Consider the following 16,688-nt stretch of genomic DNA (forward strand, 5'->3'; position numbering starts at 1 on the left):
GAAAGAGCACATAAGCAAAACCTTTTCACATACTTGCCTTTCAGATTCATTACAGTAATCACCTCTTCCATGAAGCCTTCCCAGGCATAATTAGACACTGCCCCCGCCCCCCAGACTCTCAAACATGCCTATTACAAAATGTACCTTATTGCTTTTTTCCTTACCTGTTTTTCTCCGATCAAGGGCCCCACACCACCAAAGGAAGGAAGGAAGGAAGGAAGGAAGGAAGGAAGGAAAGAAGGAAGGAATGAAGGAAGGAAGGGAGGGAGGGAGGGAGGAAGGGAAGAAGGGAAGGCCTTTCACTATAAGGTGACTGGGTACTGCATTCACAGTGGGGTGTCTCACTTTGTTTTTGTTTACTTATTTTTACTTTTTACTATTTTATTGAAGTATAACTCACATACGGTGAAAGGCACAAATCATAAGCATACAGCCCAATGAATATTTACATGTTTACAGCTGTGTAACCACCACCCAGATCAAGTTATAGAATGCTTTTAGCATTCCAGACATGGTGGGCTTCCTCACTGACCTGAGTCACTGCTACTGTGGCCCGAGGATCTGAACCAGTAGGGTGATGTAACCGGGAAGCACCATCCAAGAAAATTATGAAAGAATTTCAGGAATTTGGGCTGGAAAAGCCAAGTGTGCAGGGGGGAGTGGTGGGGGGTGAGATCACTATGTGTGTGAAGGGCTAACACGCACAAAGCAATAGTCTTGTCCTGTGGGTGGCAGTGGGGAGCCACAGGGAGAAGCATTTCAGTTCCACATAAAACCTTTCCTACAACCAGAGCTGAACCACATTGGAGGCAGCCCCCCAGGAAATGATAAGTAAGGTCCCCATCAGTAAGAGGTATCAGTCAAGAACAATACTGACAAGCACTTATCAGCAGTGATGGGGTGGGGATACGGGACTCAAGTGGAGATGGCTCCTTCCAGCTCTGAAGCTTCTATGGTTCTGGAATTCTTTGAGAGTGGCAGAGAGGACTCAAACATTTGCAGTTATTATTTAGTTTTGCTTTTTCCCTGCAGAGGATAACTTTTTACTTAATTGCAAGTACTGTGCAGGCCCATCATTATCACCACTGAATAAGTAACTGTCATCACTTATAGGCCAACTGAGCCAGAGGGACCCTGGGGCTCCCCTCCCTGGTGCTCACAGCCTAGGGGAATGGAGCAGATGCTAGGGTGCCACTGTGAGGGGGGAGGGTACCTGCAAGAGAAGCTGGTTGCCCCGCCACATGCCAAGCTGTCATGGGGACACCCACCTACCTATCTCCTCAGCCCTTTCAGCCCTGGTCCCCTTGGTGGGCAAGTGGTCATGATGTCATGGCTCCTGCCACTACTAGGACACTTGGGCAGAGTGACCCTGAAGGACCTTTCTGCTCTGCTTCCAGGTGTCAGCACAGGAAAGGTGTCTGGCAGCCTCATGAGCAGGACCACACGGGACCCAACAGCCCCGTGGCCACTTGGGGGGAGTAACAGCCTGTGTCAGCTGCAGGATCCTGGAAGGACTCCCAGTCTGGAGTCTAACATCCTCCTACTCCACCCTCCATCCAGCTTTTTCCCGCAACAAAAAAAAACAAAAAACAAAAAAAGCAATTTTCCTCAGAACTCTTTTTTTTTTCTTTTCCTAGAGGATTATTTCAGAATTCCTTCAAGTCACTGCCCTGCTCCTCCCGCCCTCTCCTCACCCCTCCCCCAACTAGGAAGAAGGGAGAGAGATGGAGTCTGGAAGAACGTCTACATCTTCCTCCATCCGGCACCTGTACAGGGCGCCAATGTCATGTGGCAGGTGAAGACCGGCTCTCAGGCCCTTCTGTGGAGCTTAGAGTGATTACCTTCCTGGTGAAAGCCATGAATACTCTACCAAGAAAAAAACGTATGTATGAAATTTTGCCTTCTATTCCAGGGTAAGATGGGATGCTATCAGACCCCCGAAGTCCATCAGTGACGCCCCTAGGTTTAAGGGGGGAGGGCTTGGTGTTTCCTTCACCGCCAAAGCACAGGCCAGATGGGTGTCTGGGGAGGGTTTGCAGCTGCCCCGAGGGAGGAGCGCTGGAAGATCCTGCTCCCCAGCCTCTCGGTGTACTTCCAGGACGTCGCAGGTTCTCAGTTTGCCCAGCTCTAAAATGGGCGTCCAGGCCCTCCAACCTTGGGGGGCTGGATAAGAAGCCTGGAGAGACGCGGAGCTGGGTGGGAGCGGGGGTGGCGGTGAAGAGCGGCTCCCGGTTGGTCTCCCGAAGCCGGGGGAGGGTGGAAACGTGAGTTCAGGAAGGAGGGGAGGCCGGCGCCTGGCACCGCACGAGGAAGGCGCTGGCCCGGACGCGGTGCCCACGGGCGGCCCAGGCGCCCCCGGTGCTCCCTGGGCCCGAGGGCGGGGCCCCTCGCCGGGCGGCCCCTCCCCGCCCCTCCCGCCCCTCCCCCGGCCCCGGCCTCCCCAGCCCTGCTGGCCCTCCCGCGGGCGAAGCGGCACTCGGCACCGCGCGCGCCCGGACCAGCAGCCGCGAGCCGGCACCATGGGCTGCGACGTCCGCGTGTCAGGGCTGCTCCGCCGCAACCTGCAGCCCACGCTCACCTACTGGAGCGTCTTCTTCAGCTTCGGCCTGTGCATCGCCTTCCTGGGGCCCACGCTGCTGGACCTGCGCTGCCAGACGCACAGCTCGCTGCCCCAGATCTCCTGGGTCTTCTTCTCGCAGCAGCTCTGCCTCCTGCTGGGCAGCGCCCTCGGGGGCGTCTTCAAGAGAACGTGAGTGCCCGGTCCGCGCGCCCGAGCGCCGCAGCCCCCCGACCCTTCCGACCCTTCCCGCCACCCTCGTCTCTGCCCCCGCGGGGCTCGGGCCGCCGGTTGTACCTGCCTTCTGGAAGGCAGCGACCACCCCTCCCCGCTCCGCTAGCCATGCCCAGCCTTAGCTGGAGGGCTGCGTCCCTCCCCCCCCCCCCAGCTCTCCCCGCAAAACTCTCTCTGGAGACTGAAGGTGACTTCTGGATTGTTTATTTGCCTTCGCTCACCCCGGTGAGGGCATAGACTCAACTCTCACCCCTCTCTCCCACCCACACCCCGAGGGAGAGGGGTGAGGGAGTTTGCAGAGGTGGGAGGGTCGCCCTCTTGCACAGCAGACCTGAGGTTTGTCTGCAGCCCCTGCTGCCGGGGGTGGGGGCCGGAATTGGAAGTGAGGTGGAAGGAGAGGGAGTGTCACCTCAGGGGCCGTGCCCAGTGCCAGAGCTGGCTGCGGCTGGACAGAGTGCCCTGGGGCCTGCTCCACTCAGATCCTCAGCTCCAGATCAGCTGACACGGGGTGTCCCTTCCCCTGGGCGGCCACGGGGCAGGTGGGTCCTGTGTGGTCCTGCTCCTGAGGGAGCCAGGGTTCCTGCATTGGCCCCTGGAGGTGGCACCCTTCTGCCTCTGAGACAAACAGGACCTTAGCACTTGGGTCCACGTAGGGGAGGCACAGGGTGACTCACCCATAGCTTAGTGAGGTGACACTCCAGCTCTGGTGCCAGGATCCCCCTCCGCTTTCCCCCACCCCATGTTACTCCTCCCTTGCCTCTGCCTGGCATGGCCCCCAGAGATGCCCCTTTGGATACCATTGCAGAGCCTCAATCCCCCGGCTCAAATTCGACAGGGCCACCTCCACGGAGCCCTTTGGAAAGGCAGTAGGATTCACTCTCTTAGTGCAACTGGGAGAGCAGACCCAAAGCAGGGGCTAGATGACTTGCAAGTCAGAGGCTGCTGGAGGTTTCCCTAGTCCTGGCTTCTGGCTGGGTGGTTTCCTGGACTGCATGGACTCAGGCAAGCAGATGCCTGGGAACAAAACCACAGCTGACGCCTCTGGGGAGACATTCTGCGCCAAGGGCGCTGCCCTTTGGCTCTCTGCTAGAGGTATCTGTGACGTGGGTTTCCCCCTCCACCTCACTTCTAGAGCTGATGGAGAGGAGCACAGGTGTCTATACATACAGACCCCACATTAAGCCACCCAACTGACAAAGCATCAATTAGGGAGTGATTATCCCCACTACCAAAATCCTCTTGTAAACCAAAGTGTCCTCTTGAGAAGCAAGTCTCCTTGTGTACAATAGTGTTTCTGTGGGTTTTGTACAGGATTGCATGCATGGGGGACTCCGAAAATCTTAAGAAAAAGCTCCAGATCCTTTCTAATTCTGCCTAGAGGTTTAATTAGAAATCAGTCAGGGTATTTTTCTGGTTTTGTTTTTAAGTATTTTGACTTACAAAAGCTCCCTTACCTGGAACTTTTTAGGAACCCGTGTAGTGCAAAGAACAGGAAAGGGAATGAGGATCATTCTAAATGGCAGGTTGGCATGCCAGGCTTTGTGAAAACAGCAGAGGTACACAACAAGCTGGGCCAGCTCTTCCTTACTTGCTTTGTGCCTCCCTCAGGGCTCCTTACTCAACGAGGGGCTCTGAACAGGCAGTGGAAAGGGTCTTGCCTCAGGAAACTGGCTCACAGAAAAGAATGATCATGGTGGCAATAATAACTAGCTTTATTGAGTGTTTAGGCAATGCCAGGCACAGTTCTTACTTACTGATACTCACTGTATCAATTCATTTAACCTTCACAACAACCCTGTAGAGTAGTGCTATTATCTCCATTTTGTGCATAAGGAAGCTGAAGCACAAGGAGGTTAAGAAACTTGCCCCAGGTCACACAGCTATTAAGCTAGTGAGGATATGAACCCGCACATTTGTGTCTAGAACAAGATACTTTGGAAATCCCTCTTGCTTTTTCATAAAAAAAGCAAGCTGACTCATAGTAGTCAGCTTCAGCTCTGAAGGGTACAAGTTATACCCTATACTCACCAGGCAAAGGCATGGCGTGAGTATCCCTGTGTATACTCATGGGCTGAGTACTCCTGAGCTGACACTCCTGGGAAGGAACCTATGGGCCACTGGGGCTTCCTGCTGGGATCTGAGGGGTGGGGGTAGGGTGGAGTAGGGGGAGTAGTTCCATCAGTGGTTCAGGTTTAAATTCTGAACCTCAGTCCTCCCACCCCAAGACAGAATGTCTTAAAGAACCTTTTCCCTTGGTTAGGAGCAAAGTAGACTTCAGTGGAAATAGAGGGCCATCACAGGGGTGGCCTGTGTGTAGACAGGAGTCATCACCCAGCTAGGGCTGGACAGCTGAGCGCAATCCTCCATCTCCCAAAACAAACAGAACCTCCACCAGCCCTGAAACCAGCCTCTAAAGCTTGATTCCTTGGGGCTTCACCACAAGTTAAAACGCTAATACCACTGCTAGTGCTTTCAGCTTACGTGATTACTGCTGGTGCAGCTCGTCTGGTACTGCGAGAGGAGGGTTGGTTTAACAAATTGGGACGGGAGGGCCAGCTGTTGTGCGAGAGTGGGGAAAATTGCAGGATGACACACACCAGGGAGAGGAGAGTCAGGGCAGCACTCTTTCTCTAGGGTTCCTGCTCAAGTCCTGCCTACTCCTTGGCCCAGACTGAGTTCCAAGGCTGAATAGAGTTTCTGGATGCCTCCAAAGGGACATGCATTGGAGGGACTGGGTGTGGAGAGCCTCGATGTTAGAGTGGGTGCAGAGGAGGGCAGGAGCCCTCCGCTCAGGATGGGACCAGCTCTCTCTCTCTCTTCTGACATTGACAGAGATCTTGAAAGAGGCCACCACATGCAGGCCAAGAGGGAGAAGGGTGCAATTCGGGCCAGAAAAACCTGGACTCGACCTTCCTTAGAAAAATCTTGCTTATCAAGAGCAGGAAGCCTTTCAGAGAAGAGAAAAACCCAAAGCCACCTGGTTGGCAGGGTATATAGATATGTGCTTTGTCAGATAGGAAAGAGGAGGGGTATTTAGACAAAAGGTTAGGGTTTTGTTCCTGGTTCCATGGGGACCTGTTTAACCACCCTGGGCAGTTTGGGAGACCCCTTTATCTCAAAGGCATCAGGGCAGATAAATGGCTTTCAGAGTTTCCCCAACCTTTTCCCAGCCTCACCTGGGCCTCTCTTCTGCACACATGCTCTTAAAGGAAGGCTTGAGTTCTTCTCTTTGCTATATTAACTATCTCTTTCTCTACCTTTCTTTTTTCCTCAATTTCCTGCAGCCCTGCCTTCCCAATACCCACCTCTGACTCTCTCCTGCGCACTGCATGAAACCCAATCTCCATGCAATGTTCCCCAGGCCACTATCTGACCTACTTCCCCAGGATGCTGGCCCCCTGTGGTTCTGGGATCACAATACAAAAGCCAGTTCCCTTCTCTGAGCCAGACCCTGGTTAGTCTCCCATCTAGAAAGCCTCTGCCTCTCCCTCCAGCAGCTTGTCCACCTTTCAGCATGTAGCAAACGTGGGCTGAAGGTCTCCTAGGGGTCTGGCACCAGACATGGTTCTTGCTTAAAAATCCATCTCTACATGGGAGGTAGCATCTGAGCCAGCAATTTCACTCCTAGGTATACTCCTCAAAGAACTGAAAACATGTCCACACAAAAACTTATACATAAATGTTCATAGCAGCATTATTCATAATAGCCAAAAAGTGGAAACAAACCAAATGTTCATCAACGGATGGATGGGCAAACAAAATGTGGTCTCTCCACACAATGGAATATTATTCAGCCATAAAAACGAATGAAGTACTGACTCATGCTATAACATGGGTAAACCTTGACAATGTTATGCTAAGTGAAAGAAGCCAGTCACAAAATACCACATACTGTTATGGTGTCATTTATGTGAAAGTTCAGAGTAGGAAAATCTATAGAGGTAGAAAGTAGATGAGTAGTTTCCTAGGGCTGAGGGTGGGATGCAGAGAGGAATGGGGAGTGACTGCTAATGGGGAAGGGATTTCTTTTGGGGGTGATGTAAATGCTCTAAACTTAGATTGTGGTGATGAGTTCATAACTCTGAATATACTAAAAAAAAAACCATTGAATTGTACACTTTGAATAGATTAATTTTTTGGTATATAAATTATATTTCATTTTTTTAATTAAAAAAATCTCAAAACTCATCCCACCCTTTAATTCACTCATTTAACAAATATCTCTTGAGCCAGACCCTGTTTTGGGGGTGAATATGACACAGGTCCCTACTCTAATGGAGCTTACATTCTGGAGGATCATTTTAGTGAAATGAAGGAAATAAGGCAGGGTAAGGATGGAGAGCTACAGAGTTGGGGGTTACTTTAGCTCAGTGGTCAGGGAAGGCCTCTCTGAGCTGACACCTGAATGACAGGAGAGAGCCATGCAAGCAAAGAACGTGGGGAGAGGTGTTCCAGGCAGACAGAGCTGCAAGTTTAACCAGTGTGTAAGGAGCACTCCCTGTGGGTCCAGCACCCATTGAGCCAGGGAACGTCGTCATGCAAGGGTGCTCCCCTGATCTGAGTCTAACAGGGATCCCCCCAAAGACAGGCTTCCTGGCTCCTCCTTCTGGGTCCCCCAAGCCTTAACAAAGGGTGTCAAACAAGCTGGGGTGTCAGTGTGGGGGGACCCAGTTAGAGGGGGACCTTTCCCCCCGCCCCTGCCTCAGTCTGTCACCCCTTCCCTCTCGCCCTGGCTTGCACTGCAGTCTCCAGCCTGCCCTCACTCCCAGGGGTGTCCTGTCCCCTGGTTCCTGTCCCAGGCCCCGCTCCTCTCTTGGGAGACTGCCGGCCCCTTTTGGGGTGGAGGGGAGCTGGGGATGCCTCTGACCCCTCCTGGTTCTGCATTCTGCCCCTTTCCCTGGTCCTTCAGGGAAGGAGATTATCCAGGGTGGACAGGGGGAATCCCTTGAGGTAAAAATGTGAGGAGAATGTGAGTGCCGCCCTGGGGTCGCTCACCCGGTGGCACGGGGCTGGCCCTCAGCAGCATTCTTCCCCACCCCTGGGCAGTGGAGGGCTAGACAGCTGGCTGACATCTTACTGTTTTGCTCAAGCCCTTCCCCTGCTTTGGAGGCTAGCAGCCCCTCCTCTTATGACAGAACCAGGAAGGCCAGAGCAGGCACCCATGGCAGGACAAGGTGATCACATGTGCCCTCTGGGTAAGGCAGAGCACCGGGGCTGACAGGCCCGCAGTGTGCTCAAGGTCACACAGCCAGCTGGCGGGGCAGGCACCTGGCTCCCTGCTCTCCCTTGCCCGTTTGCACCTTCCGTGTGGAGCCGTTAATAAGTAACCTGGACGTTTCTCAGGCTTCTTGAGGAAGGGTTCCCTAGACTGTCTTGGGGGAGTGGGGCCCTTCCTCTCATTGGCCTGAATAAACATCAGAGCCCAGGGCCAGGGGAGGGACGTTCCACGACACCACGCTGGCCTTTTCCTGGATGGGAGTCAGAAACCAGGTCCCCACTCAGCATTACTCGCTCTCTTCCCTGTCTGGGCCGGCTTCCTGATCTGTAAAATGGGGGGTAGGACTCTTTGGTCCTCAGTGCCACTCTGGCAGTCAGAGGGCCTGGCAGCAGAAATGGGCGGGGCGGGGGTGTCGGGCAGGAGCTGGCTCCAGTTCTCTGACCCTTTCTGTCCAGCGAGCCTGCTTCTCTGGGCCTGATGGTGCTCTTTGGGGGCGGCCCAGGGCCTGCAGGGAGGGGGTGAGCTGCAGGTGGCCGGGAGGCAGCTTCCAGTGAGTGAGCACAGGAGGACCGACTGTAACGTCTCACTCCCTCTGCGCGGCAGTGCTTCATATCCCTGATTTATAGCGGAGCACCTGAGGCTCAGAAGGGCTAAGTGTGAGTGGCTTGCCGTGAGCCGCCCGCTGGGAAGTGGCAGAGGTGGGCCTAGGACCAGTCTTCTGATTACAAATCCCACCACATCCGTGCTGCCAAAGCTGCGATGACATTATTATTCTATAATTTTCAATTACCCACTTTCCTGGAAGGGGCCATTGACCAAACCATTAAGTGACCAAGACAATTAGTGTATTTCAGTCTGGCTCTGAGATGTGTCTAGGACTCCTTTTTTCTTGGCAACAACATACCATTCTAAAGAAACTTGTTCAGGCTGATTTTTGGAAGGACCAGGCACAGCCCTGCTGAAACAACTGGGGAGGGTGGGCAGCCTGGGCTCCAAACCCAGGGTTCGTTGTGGTGCGGCTGTCCCCATTTATTGGGAACAGGTCTCCATCTCTCCCGCCCCCCCCCGCCCGCTCACCCCGCCCGATACCCCAGGAACGCATCTGGCAGGCTGCAAGGTCAAACCATGGCCCTGGGGTTGGCAGGAGTCACAGGGAGGGGACTTCCCAAGCCAGCCTCCCTCCAGCCTCTCCTTCCTCCTGTTCTCTTTTTATCCCTCCCTCCTGCCTGTCACTGGGCCTGGGAACGAAAGAGCCCCCTTTGGGCACCGAGTGTCCTTCTCTGGAATAACAAGGTGAGAGGGTACCAGTTGGAGAGAGGAGAGGCCTGGACAGGGCTGCCCACTGGCCACCAGCCCTTCCCAAACCCCATCCCCGCCTCCTGGGCCTCCTGCTGTTCCAGTCAGCACCTTCCTGGCAACTTGGCCCACTAGATTCTTTATCTCGTTACCTCTGTCTCTGGCTCTGGCTCTCTCTCTCTGTCACCCCCATACTATCCCACATCAGCCTCCTAACGGTCTCTAGTCCCTTTCTCCAGGCCATGCTGCGTGGGGTGATGACACAAGCCTTTCTCAAGCATTCCCATTTCACTAGCAACATCCAGCAACCCTGGATCAAACACCTCAGGGGCAAACACAGTCCAGACATGGGGGTCCCACAATGAACAGGATACAGCAGATGCCTTGGGAAGCTTGCGACGGAGCCAGCAGTTATCCGGAAGCAGTTGGAGTTTCCATAACACCAGCAGAGGGTCCACTGGGGGCTCGTGTTCTAGTGGCTACAGCTGTTTGCCATTGCTTCCTAAGACCAAGACTCTGAAGAATCTGGCCTCACACTCCCTGGCTGCTCCCCTCTGCAGCTTGGCTGCGTCCGTGGCCCAGCATCAGCCTTTTTACACACGCACGCACGTGCACACTCCTCCGTGGGAAAGCAGCATGGCATAGGGAACAGCAAGTCAGAAGCCCTGGGTTTGGGTCAAGGATCTGTCTGCTACTTTCTTAGCCCTTCTCAGCCTCAGTTTCCTCGTGGGTCACACGAGGCACAATTGCAAGGTCTACCTCACAGCGTTGTCACGTACACCAAATGTCTTGGACCCTGTAAACAAGCGTTCGTTGTTTTCATGTACCCTGTAATGTTAGTTCTCCTTTCTTTTCCCACACCTTCCCACAGCTCCTGCCTATCTCAGTTCACTGATCCCAGGTCCCGTACCCGCAGGACGGTGCTACAGGACTGGTTAACCACTCTCATCCAGGGTTTTCAGGGCAATAAGGATAATGTATTAATTCTTCAAGAGAGCATTTTTGTACTTGGAGTGTCAGTGCTTTACCGCGAAGTGGTGAGTGAGGTTGTGGCAGTGTCAGGCCCACGTAGCAGCTCAGTGGGGGAAACACTTGAGGGGGAGATGGGGACCCTCTTGCTATCCCTGAAGTCAGGCCACCCAGGAAGCTGCCTAGTCGATCTTGTGCGGGGAAAGGAAGGGGAAAGAGAGAGCTATTCTGAGAGGCCTGTGGATTGTATCAGCCTGCAGAGGTGTGGGCATCGCCTCTGTGCCAGTACCAATGAGACAGGCCACCAGGCAGCAGGAAGCAGAAACGCATGAAGCTTGGTGAGTGGCCCAGGCTGTCAGTGCTGGAGGCCGGCAGAGCAGGGATGCTTGGGGAGCGGGAAGGGGGTGCTGGGAGGGACCTGAACAGGCCTCTCCACAACACGACCCTCTTGTTCTCCTTCTAGTGGCCGGGGTGAAGTGAGTCTCCCCTGCCCCCTCACACACAGCTCTGAGCTGGGAACAGACAGGGGTCATGATTGGTAATCTCCAATCAGCAGATCAGCCTGGAAATAAGAAAATGAGAAAATAAAGAACTGCTGCTACCAGCAGAGCCCTTCTGATAAAGGATTTCATCAAAGATGGGGCGAGATGAAAAGCTGAGAGCCAACAGGGTCAGAGGCAAGAACCTCTGGGAAAAGACAGTCTGAGGGGTCTCTTGGGGCCTCCCCCTTTTCCTCGGTGAGCTGGAAACTCAGGTCTTCTTGTCACAGAAATACCAACACTCCCACCTCCACCCCTCCAGGTCCGGCAGCCAGACGAAGGCACCTGGGGCCCTCCACCTTCTCATAATCTGAGACACTTTCCTCTACAACCTCCCCCTTCCAGAACCTGCTTGCTGCCCATTCTCCTTCCCCCCACGTTAGCCTTTCAGACTGGCCCCAGAAAATACGAGGCTTCCTTCCTTTCTCCGAGAGTCTGCTTACTGGGCGGAGTGTACCCGAAAGACCGGACAGAGCCTCAGGCCTCCACCCATGTGTTCACTCATCCTTTCACTCACTCAGCCTGCTGCTGTGGGCTCCTCTGGGGGAAGGTCACCACTCAGACACCTCTCAGTGGGGCCTCCCTTCTGGACACTTGCCAGGCACAGAGTCCAACAGCTCTGCCCATAGAGGGGTCACCAATTTCCCCAAATACCTCGGCTGTGGGCTTTGGTTCAGGCAGCTCAGGCCTGGTGCCTGCAGAGGGCCTGGCGTGTTCCGTTCCTGTGCGGGGAGGGCACTGCAGCCCGGCTCAGCAGCCGTCCCCGGCCCCCCTCCAGGCTCACGCATGTGGCACGGCTCCCTGGAGGCCCTCAAAGCCATTCCCCTCACACCTTCCGTGAGAGACATGGAAATATCTTTGCATATAATTGTTTATAAGCAAACAATTTAAAGTTTAAGCAAATGATACAAAATCACTTCTAAGTCCAATAATAGCAGTTACGCTTTGTGAAGTGTCCATTACATAGCTCTCACAACCTCCCTGCGTGGTAGGGATTGTTATCTGGGCAGACCCAGTCATCTTGCCCATGACCCATAGCTAACACGTGACAGAGCTTCTGCCACAGCTCCCTTTGCTCTTGGACCAGAGGCGGGGGGAAGCGTCTCGGCTTCCCCGGGGGGCCACCCAGTGAGTGGAGGACGGGGTGGGGGGTCTTCCTTCGAAGGGCTCCGGCCCCCCTCCACTGACCGCACCCTCCGCTACTGCAGCCTGGCCCAGTCGTTATGGGCCCTCTTCACCTCTTCTCTGGCCATCTCCCTGGTGTTCGCCGCCATCCCCTTCTGCCGAGACGTGAAGGTGCTGGCCTCAGTCATGGCGCTGGCGGGCCTGGCCATGGGCTGCATCGACACCGTGGCCAACATGCAGCTGGTGAGGATCTACCAGAAGGACTCGGCGGTCTTCCTCCAGGTGAGCCCCCAGCAGGCGTGGGGCTGGGGGCAGGCAGGGCACAGGGGAGCTCCCTCAGCCCTCTCCCCCCAGCCAGGCATCTCCTCCCCGAGACCAGGACGGTGACCCAGAAAGAGGAGCAGGGTCAAGTTCAGTGTGACCGTTTCCAGCTGGACTATACTGGGCCGTTATCTCTGGGCTCAGGTCTCTTCATCTCTAAAATGGAGTGATGATCCTGGCCTGCAGGTGGTCAGAGGAATCTAAGTGCTAATGAGCAAAGGTTCTTTGTAAGTTGGAAAGGGCGTGATGGAAGGGCTTGGTGTTTTCTCTCATCTCCTCCTCTCTCTGTGTTTCTTCTTCCTTCCTTCTCCTCCCAGTTACCCAGGATTCCAGTCCAGCCCTTCCCTTTACTAAGCCCCCTTCCTTTTGGGGTGTTAACTGGTGGATGCTAACCTGGGAACAGCCCCCAGCTGGTGGTTAAGCTTTGGGAAAGAAGAGAGAGGGAGGGGTTGGCCACTGTCACCAAGTTATCCCGGGCAGGAAGGTGGTGACAGGAGCTTCGCTCCTCACCTCTCTTGCCTCCCACCCTGCTGCTCCCAGGCAGGGGCTCCCCAGATGGGACACAAGGTGGGGGGCAGGCAAAGCCTGAGGCATGCCTCCACCCACCCCGATTCTCTTCTCTTCCCAGGTTCTCCATTTCTTTGTGGGCTTTGGTGCACTGCTGAGCCCCCTTATCGCTGACCCCTTTCTGTCTGAGGCCAGCTGCTTGCCCACCAACAGAACAGCCAACGCCACCTCCGGTGGCCACCTGCTCCATGCCTCCAGGGTCCTGGCCCACCACCATACTGGGGCCCAGCGTTGGTCCAACCAGACGCTCCCTGGGCTGACCCCACAGGACGGGGCAGGGGCCCGTGTGTCCTACGCCTTCTGGATCATGGCCCTGATCAATGTGAGTGCCACTGGGGCAGGGCTGGGTGGGCACCAGTGGACAGTCACCCATACCAGTCCATACCAGCTCCCAGTACAGATTCTTCTGTTTCTGAGAAACGTACTGGGGCTGAGATATGCCTTCAGGAAGGCAAGAAGAGGGGAGAACTGACCCCCGGGGATTCATCTGAACACAGGGGGCTGCAGGAGATCACCTCTAAGGTCCTTCAGTTGTGACATCCTGGGATTGCGATTGTCAAGGGAGGTGAAACAGTGAGCAGGTTTAGTGCAATGAGATCAGGGTCAACTTCCAAGTCATCAGAGGTTCCCTGGGGAACCAGCTCTTTTCCTCCAAGGCCAGATGATGTAGACCCCGGGACAGAGCACTGCAGGACATACCAGGCTCTTCTCCAGGGTCCTCAATCACTAGTGGGATTCTCCTGTGCCTGCTGTGAGGTGGGCCCCTGTGGAGGCTGGAGGATAGACAAGATGACCTCCAAGGGACCCTGCCTGCCAAGGCTGCCCTGGTGGGAGCAGAACAGGGAGACCACGTCACTGTGTCTGGGTCAGATACCAAGGCCCTCTGCACCCCAGCTCTCATCCTCCCCTGCTAAGTCAGGACTGACTCTGGTCTCTGGCTGGAAACCTCCTCTGGTGCCCTGCAGCCCGAGTTAGCCCAGGCTGGGGCCAGAGGGAGAGGTGGGACACCCTCGCCGCCAGCTCCTCTCCAGCTTGGGAAGAATGGTCGTGAACACCAGGAGCACGCACTGGTGGGGGGGAGTATTCCAGGTGGCCATCCACCTGGCTATGGGATGGAGGTGCCACATGGTTTGTCACCCCAACTTGGAGTCTGTCTTTGCTCTAGGCAGACTTGTTACCTACCCCTCCTGAGGCAGGCAGGCTGGGCCTCAGAGTGATGCTATACACGTAGCATTGAAAGAGGCCTTTGCGGGCACCCAGTCCCACTTAAACAGCAGGGCAGGGGTGTTATACCATCACTGGCTCAAGGGCCTGATAAGGGGCTAGGAAGAGGCTTGGCCAGGCTGGAACCCTGACCCCCAGCACAAGCCCCTACCAGCTGCCCTATAGTCGCTGCTCATTTTCCCTTCCCTTTTGTAACTTTCCCTGTACCAGATTCTTCACTGGGGCCTCTGAAAAACATACCCCTCTCCCTCTGCTCCTTTTCCTTTCTGCCCATGCCCATCATTGTTTTGGAAACAATGCAGCTTTGGGCCTGTGCCCTCCACAGGGGACCTACGAAGGCACAGAGCACTGTCAGTACAATGTCAAGGCTGAGACTCTGGGACCAGGAAGCCGGAAGGTCCAGCCAGCTTAAGCCTGAGGTCTGTTTTCTCTTGCCCCATGAGGTGCAGACTGGAGGCACTTTGTTTGCTGCAGGATTTCCGGACTTTTTCCATTGGTTTGTGTCTGAAGATAAACAGCCCACCCCAGAAGAGAATGGGCTGTGCATGCATGTGGGCAAACACATTCACACAGGCCAGCCCACCTGGCATTCTCTGACTTTTAAGGCAGAGCCTACCTTCCCTGAATGGGCTTCTTATAGTGTTCCTGCCAGCACCGTCAGCCAGTCCTCTGTGAAGTCCTTCCCACCACCCACCTCCCTGGAGAGCCCAACCTGCGTGAGCACACCTCTTTTACAGCTGTTTCCCCTTGGCCTTCCCCCAGGCATTCTGCTACCACAGGCCTCTGTGTGTGGGTTTCCTGTTTCTCCCATCAGACTGGACGGAGGGCTTCACCTCCCCCATTAGACCCAGGACTCCTGAGGGCAGGGGCTGTCTCACCCATTCAGGCCAGATTTATGGCTCTAATGCTGCTGGGGTGTGTCTGACTTATTTATAAGTGGAGGGAGGCTCCCAAGGTGCCCACAGGGAGGTGTCAGCACAGGGGTGGCATTCAGGTGACTTGGGAAAATGTCTATGTGAGCCAGCCTGCCTCCAGGCGACGGGGAGGCTTCCCCAGAGCAGCACTAGGCAGGGGCTGGCAGCCCCCTGACGTCCGTCTACCCGGCCAGCTTCGCCGGCGAGCCCAGAGGAGCCCATTAGCCCCTGGGACACTTCCGCGGTTCCCTGGCCTTCCTCTCTTTCTGAAGCAAAAGGAGCTGGGATGAAGTTGCAGAGGTTAGACTTGATGAAGAGCTTCCTGGCAGCAAGGGTGGTTAAACACAGGCAAGGCACCTGCGGGAGGCGGTGAAGGCTTCTCCAGGCAACCTCAGGAGCAGGAGACGTTTCCCAGTACTCTGGGGAGTTCATAAAACTGAAGCGGCTTAACATAAATATCAGTGAACGTGACACTGGGCTCTGCATGTGTGTTGCTCACAGCATGCATTTTTCAATCCAAAGGAGTCCCTGTCTCTCCCTGTTTTCCCTGAGGATAGCCTCTGTACCTTCATAAGGTATAACATCACCCAGAACAGCCCCTGACATGGAGATGGCACTGGTCAGAATCAGGTTGCCCGGGCGCCAGTCTAGCGCTGTGCCTCAAGTCAGCTGTGTGACCGGCACTAACGCTCTCAGGTCTCTTCCAGTTGTAACAGGTTTTGACTAAGTAATAACTTTGAGCGTCAGTTGCCCCACCTGGAAAATGGGGTTAATGATTTCCCCCCAGCACGTTTTACAGAACTGTGATGAACAAAAGCCAAACTTCTTTGTAAAGCATCACATGCTCTACCAGCATGAATGAGTGTGAGGGGCCTTGCTCCAGCCCTGCTCAGGACAAGGATGTTAGAAAGGAGTTTATCTCTAGCACCTCCTGTGCCAGCAGAGGCCCGGTGTGAGTCCAAGCTTTGCATGTGACAAGTACCTGTCTTTTCAGGGAAATGACTGTGGTTAAAGTCGGGCAGCAATTACACCAAGCCTGCCCAGGGGTCAAGGCACCTGGCTGCATTCCCCAGGTGGGCACCCTGGGAAAAGAGCTGTCTTCTCCCAGGACTGTGCAGACATTTGCCACACAGCCACGTGGAGGTGTATGCGGCAGGCCAGGCATGGGAAATGGGGACCCCAATGGGAACAGGGCTCTCCTGACCCTCTGCCCACCCCCAGCTCCCGGTGCCCATGGCTGTGCTGTATCTGCTGTCCAAAGAGCGGCTGCTGACCTGCTGCCCTCAGAGGAGGCCCCTACTCCTGTCTGCAGATGAGCTCACCCTGGAGACGCAGCCTCCTGAGAAGGAAGACACTTCCTCGCTGCCCCCTAAGTTTCACCCAGGTGGGGGCTCTAATGAACTCTCAGGCTCATGGCCCCATACCGAGGCTTCCCTGGTAAGCCCTCCCACCCAGAGGGAGAACGTAGATCACAGGTGAGAATGGTTGGGGAAGAACCCTTGGCACTGCTGGTCTCGGGAGGCAGGAGATGGAACAAACTGGCCAAGAGAATGAGGAAGGCAGACTTCTGGCTCCAGCCTGCATTCTGCCTAACCCCTCCTGTGTGACCCTGGGCGAGTTACCTGACCTCTCTGAGCCTTGCTTCCAACAACACTGTGAGATGGACAGGGGCTGTTCCTAATAGACAGTTGGAAGCTGGAGAAGGTGGGAGGCAGTAAGTGGTC

At 55.1% G+C, this 16,688-nt stretch overlaps 1 protein-coding gene across 3 annotated transcripts in view; it reads left to right on the forward strand.

The window, feature by feature from the left end:
* The first annotated feature begins 2,438 nt into the window (after positions 1–2,438).
* MFSD4A (major facilitator superfamily domain containing 4A) overlaps positions 2,439–16,688 on the forward strand; it is a 33,009-nt gene continuing 18,759 nt past the window's right edge. For all 3 annotated transcript variants that reach the window (XR_005018872.1, XM_036844463.1, XM_036844473.1), the window contains exons 1-4: positions 2,439–2,749; positions 12,022–12,220; positions 12,888–13,148; positions 16,186–16,348. Coding sequence is in view for 2 of the 3 variants with exons in the window: in XM_036844463.1 (XP_036700358.1) it covers positions 2,520–2,749; positions 12,022–12,220; positions 12,888–13,148; positions 16,186–16,348 (853 nt within the window). In the remaining variant the exon portion in view is untranslated. The remainder of the gene's footprint in view (positions 2,750–12,021; positions 12,221–12,887; positions 13,149–16,185; positions 16,349–16,688) is intronic.

This window comes from Balaenoptera musculus, chromosome 1, assembly GCF_009873245.2.
Source record: "Balaenoptera musculus isolate JJ_BM4_2016_0621 chromosome 1, mBalMus1.pri.v3, whole genome shotgun sequence".
NCBI lineage: Eukaryota > Metazoa > Chordata > Mammalia > Artiodactyla > Balaenopteridae > Balaenoptera > Balaenoptera musculus.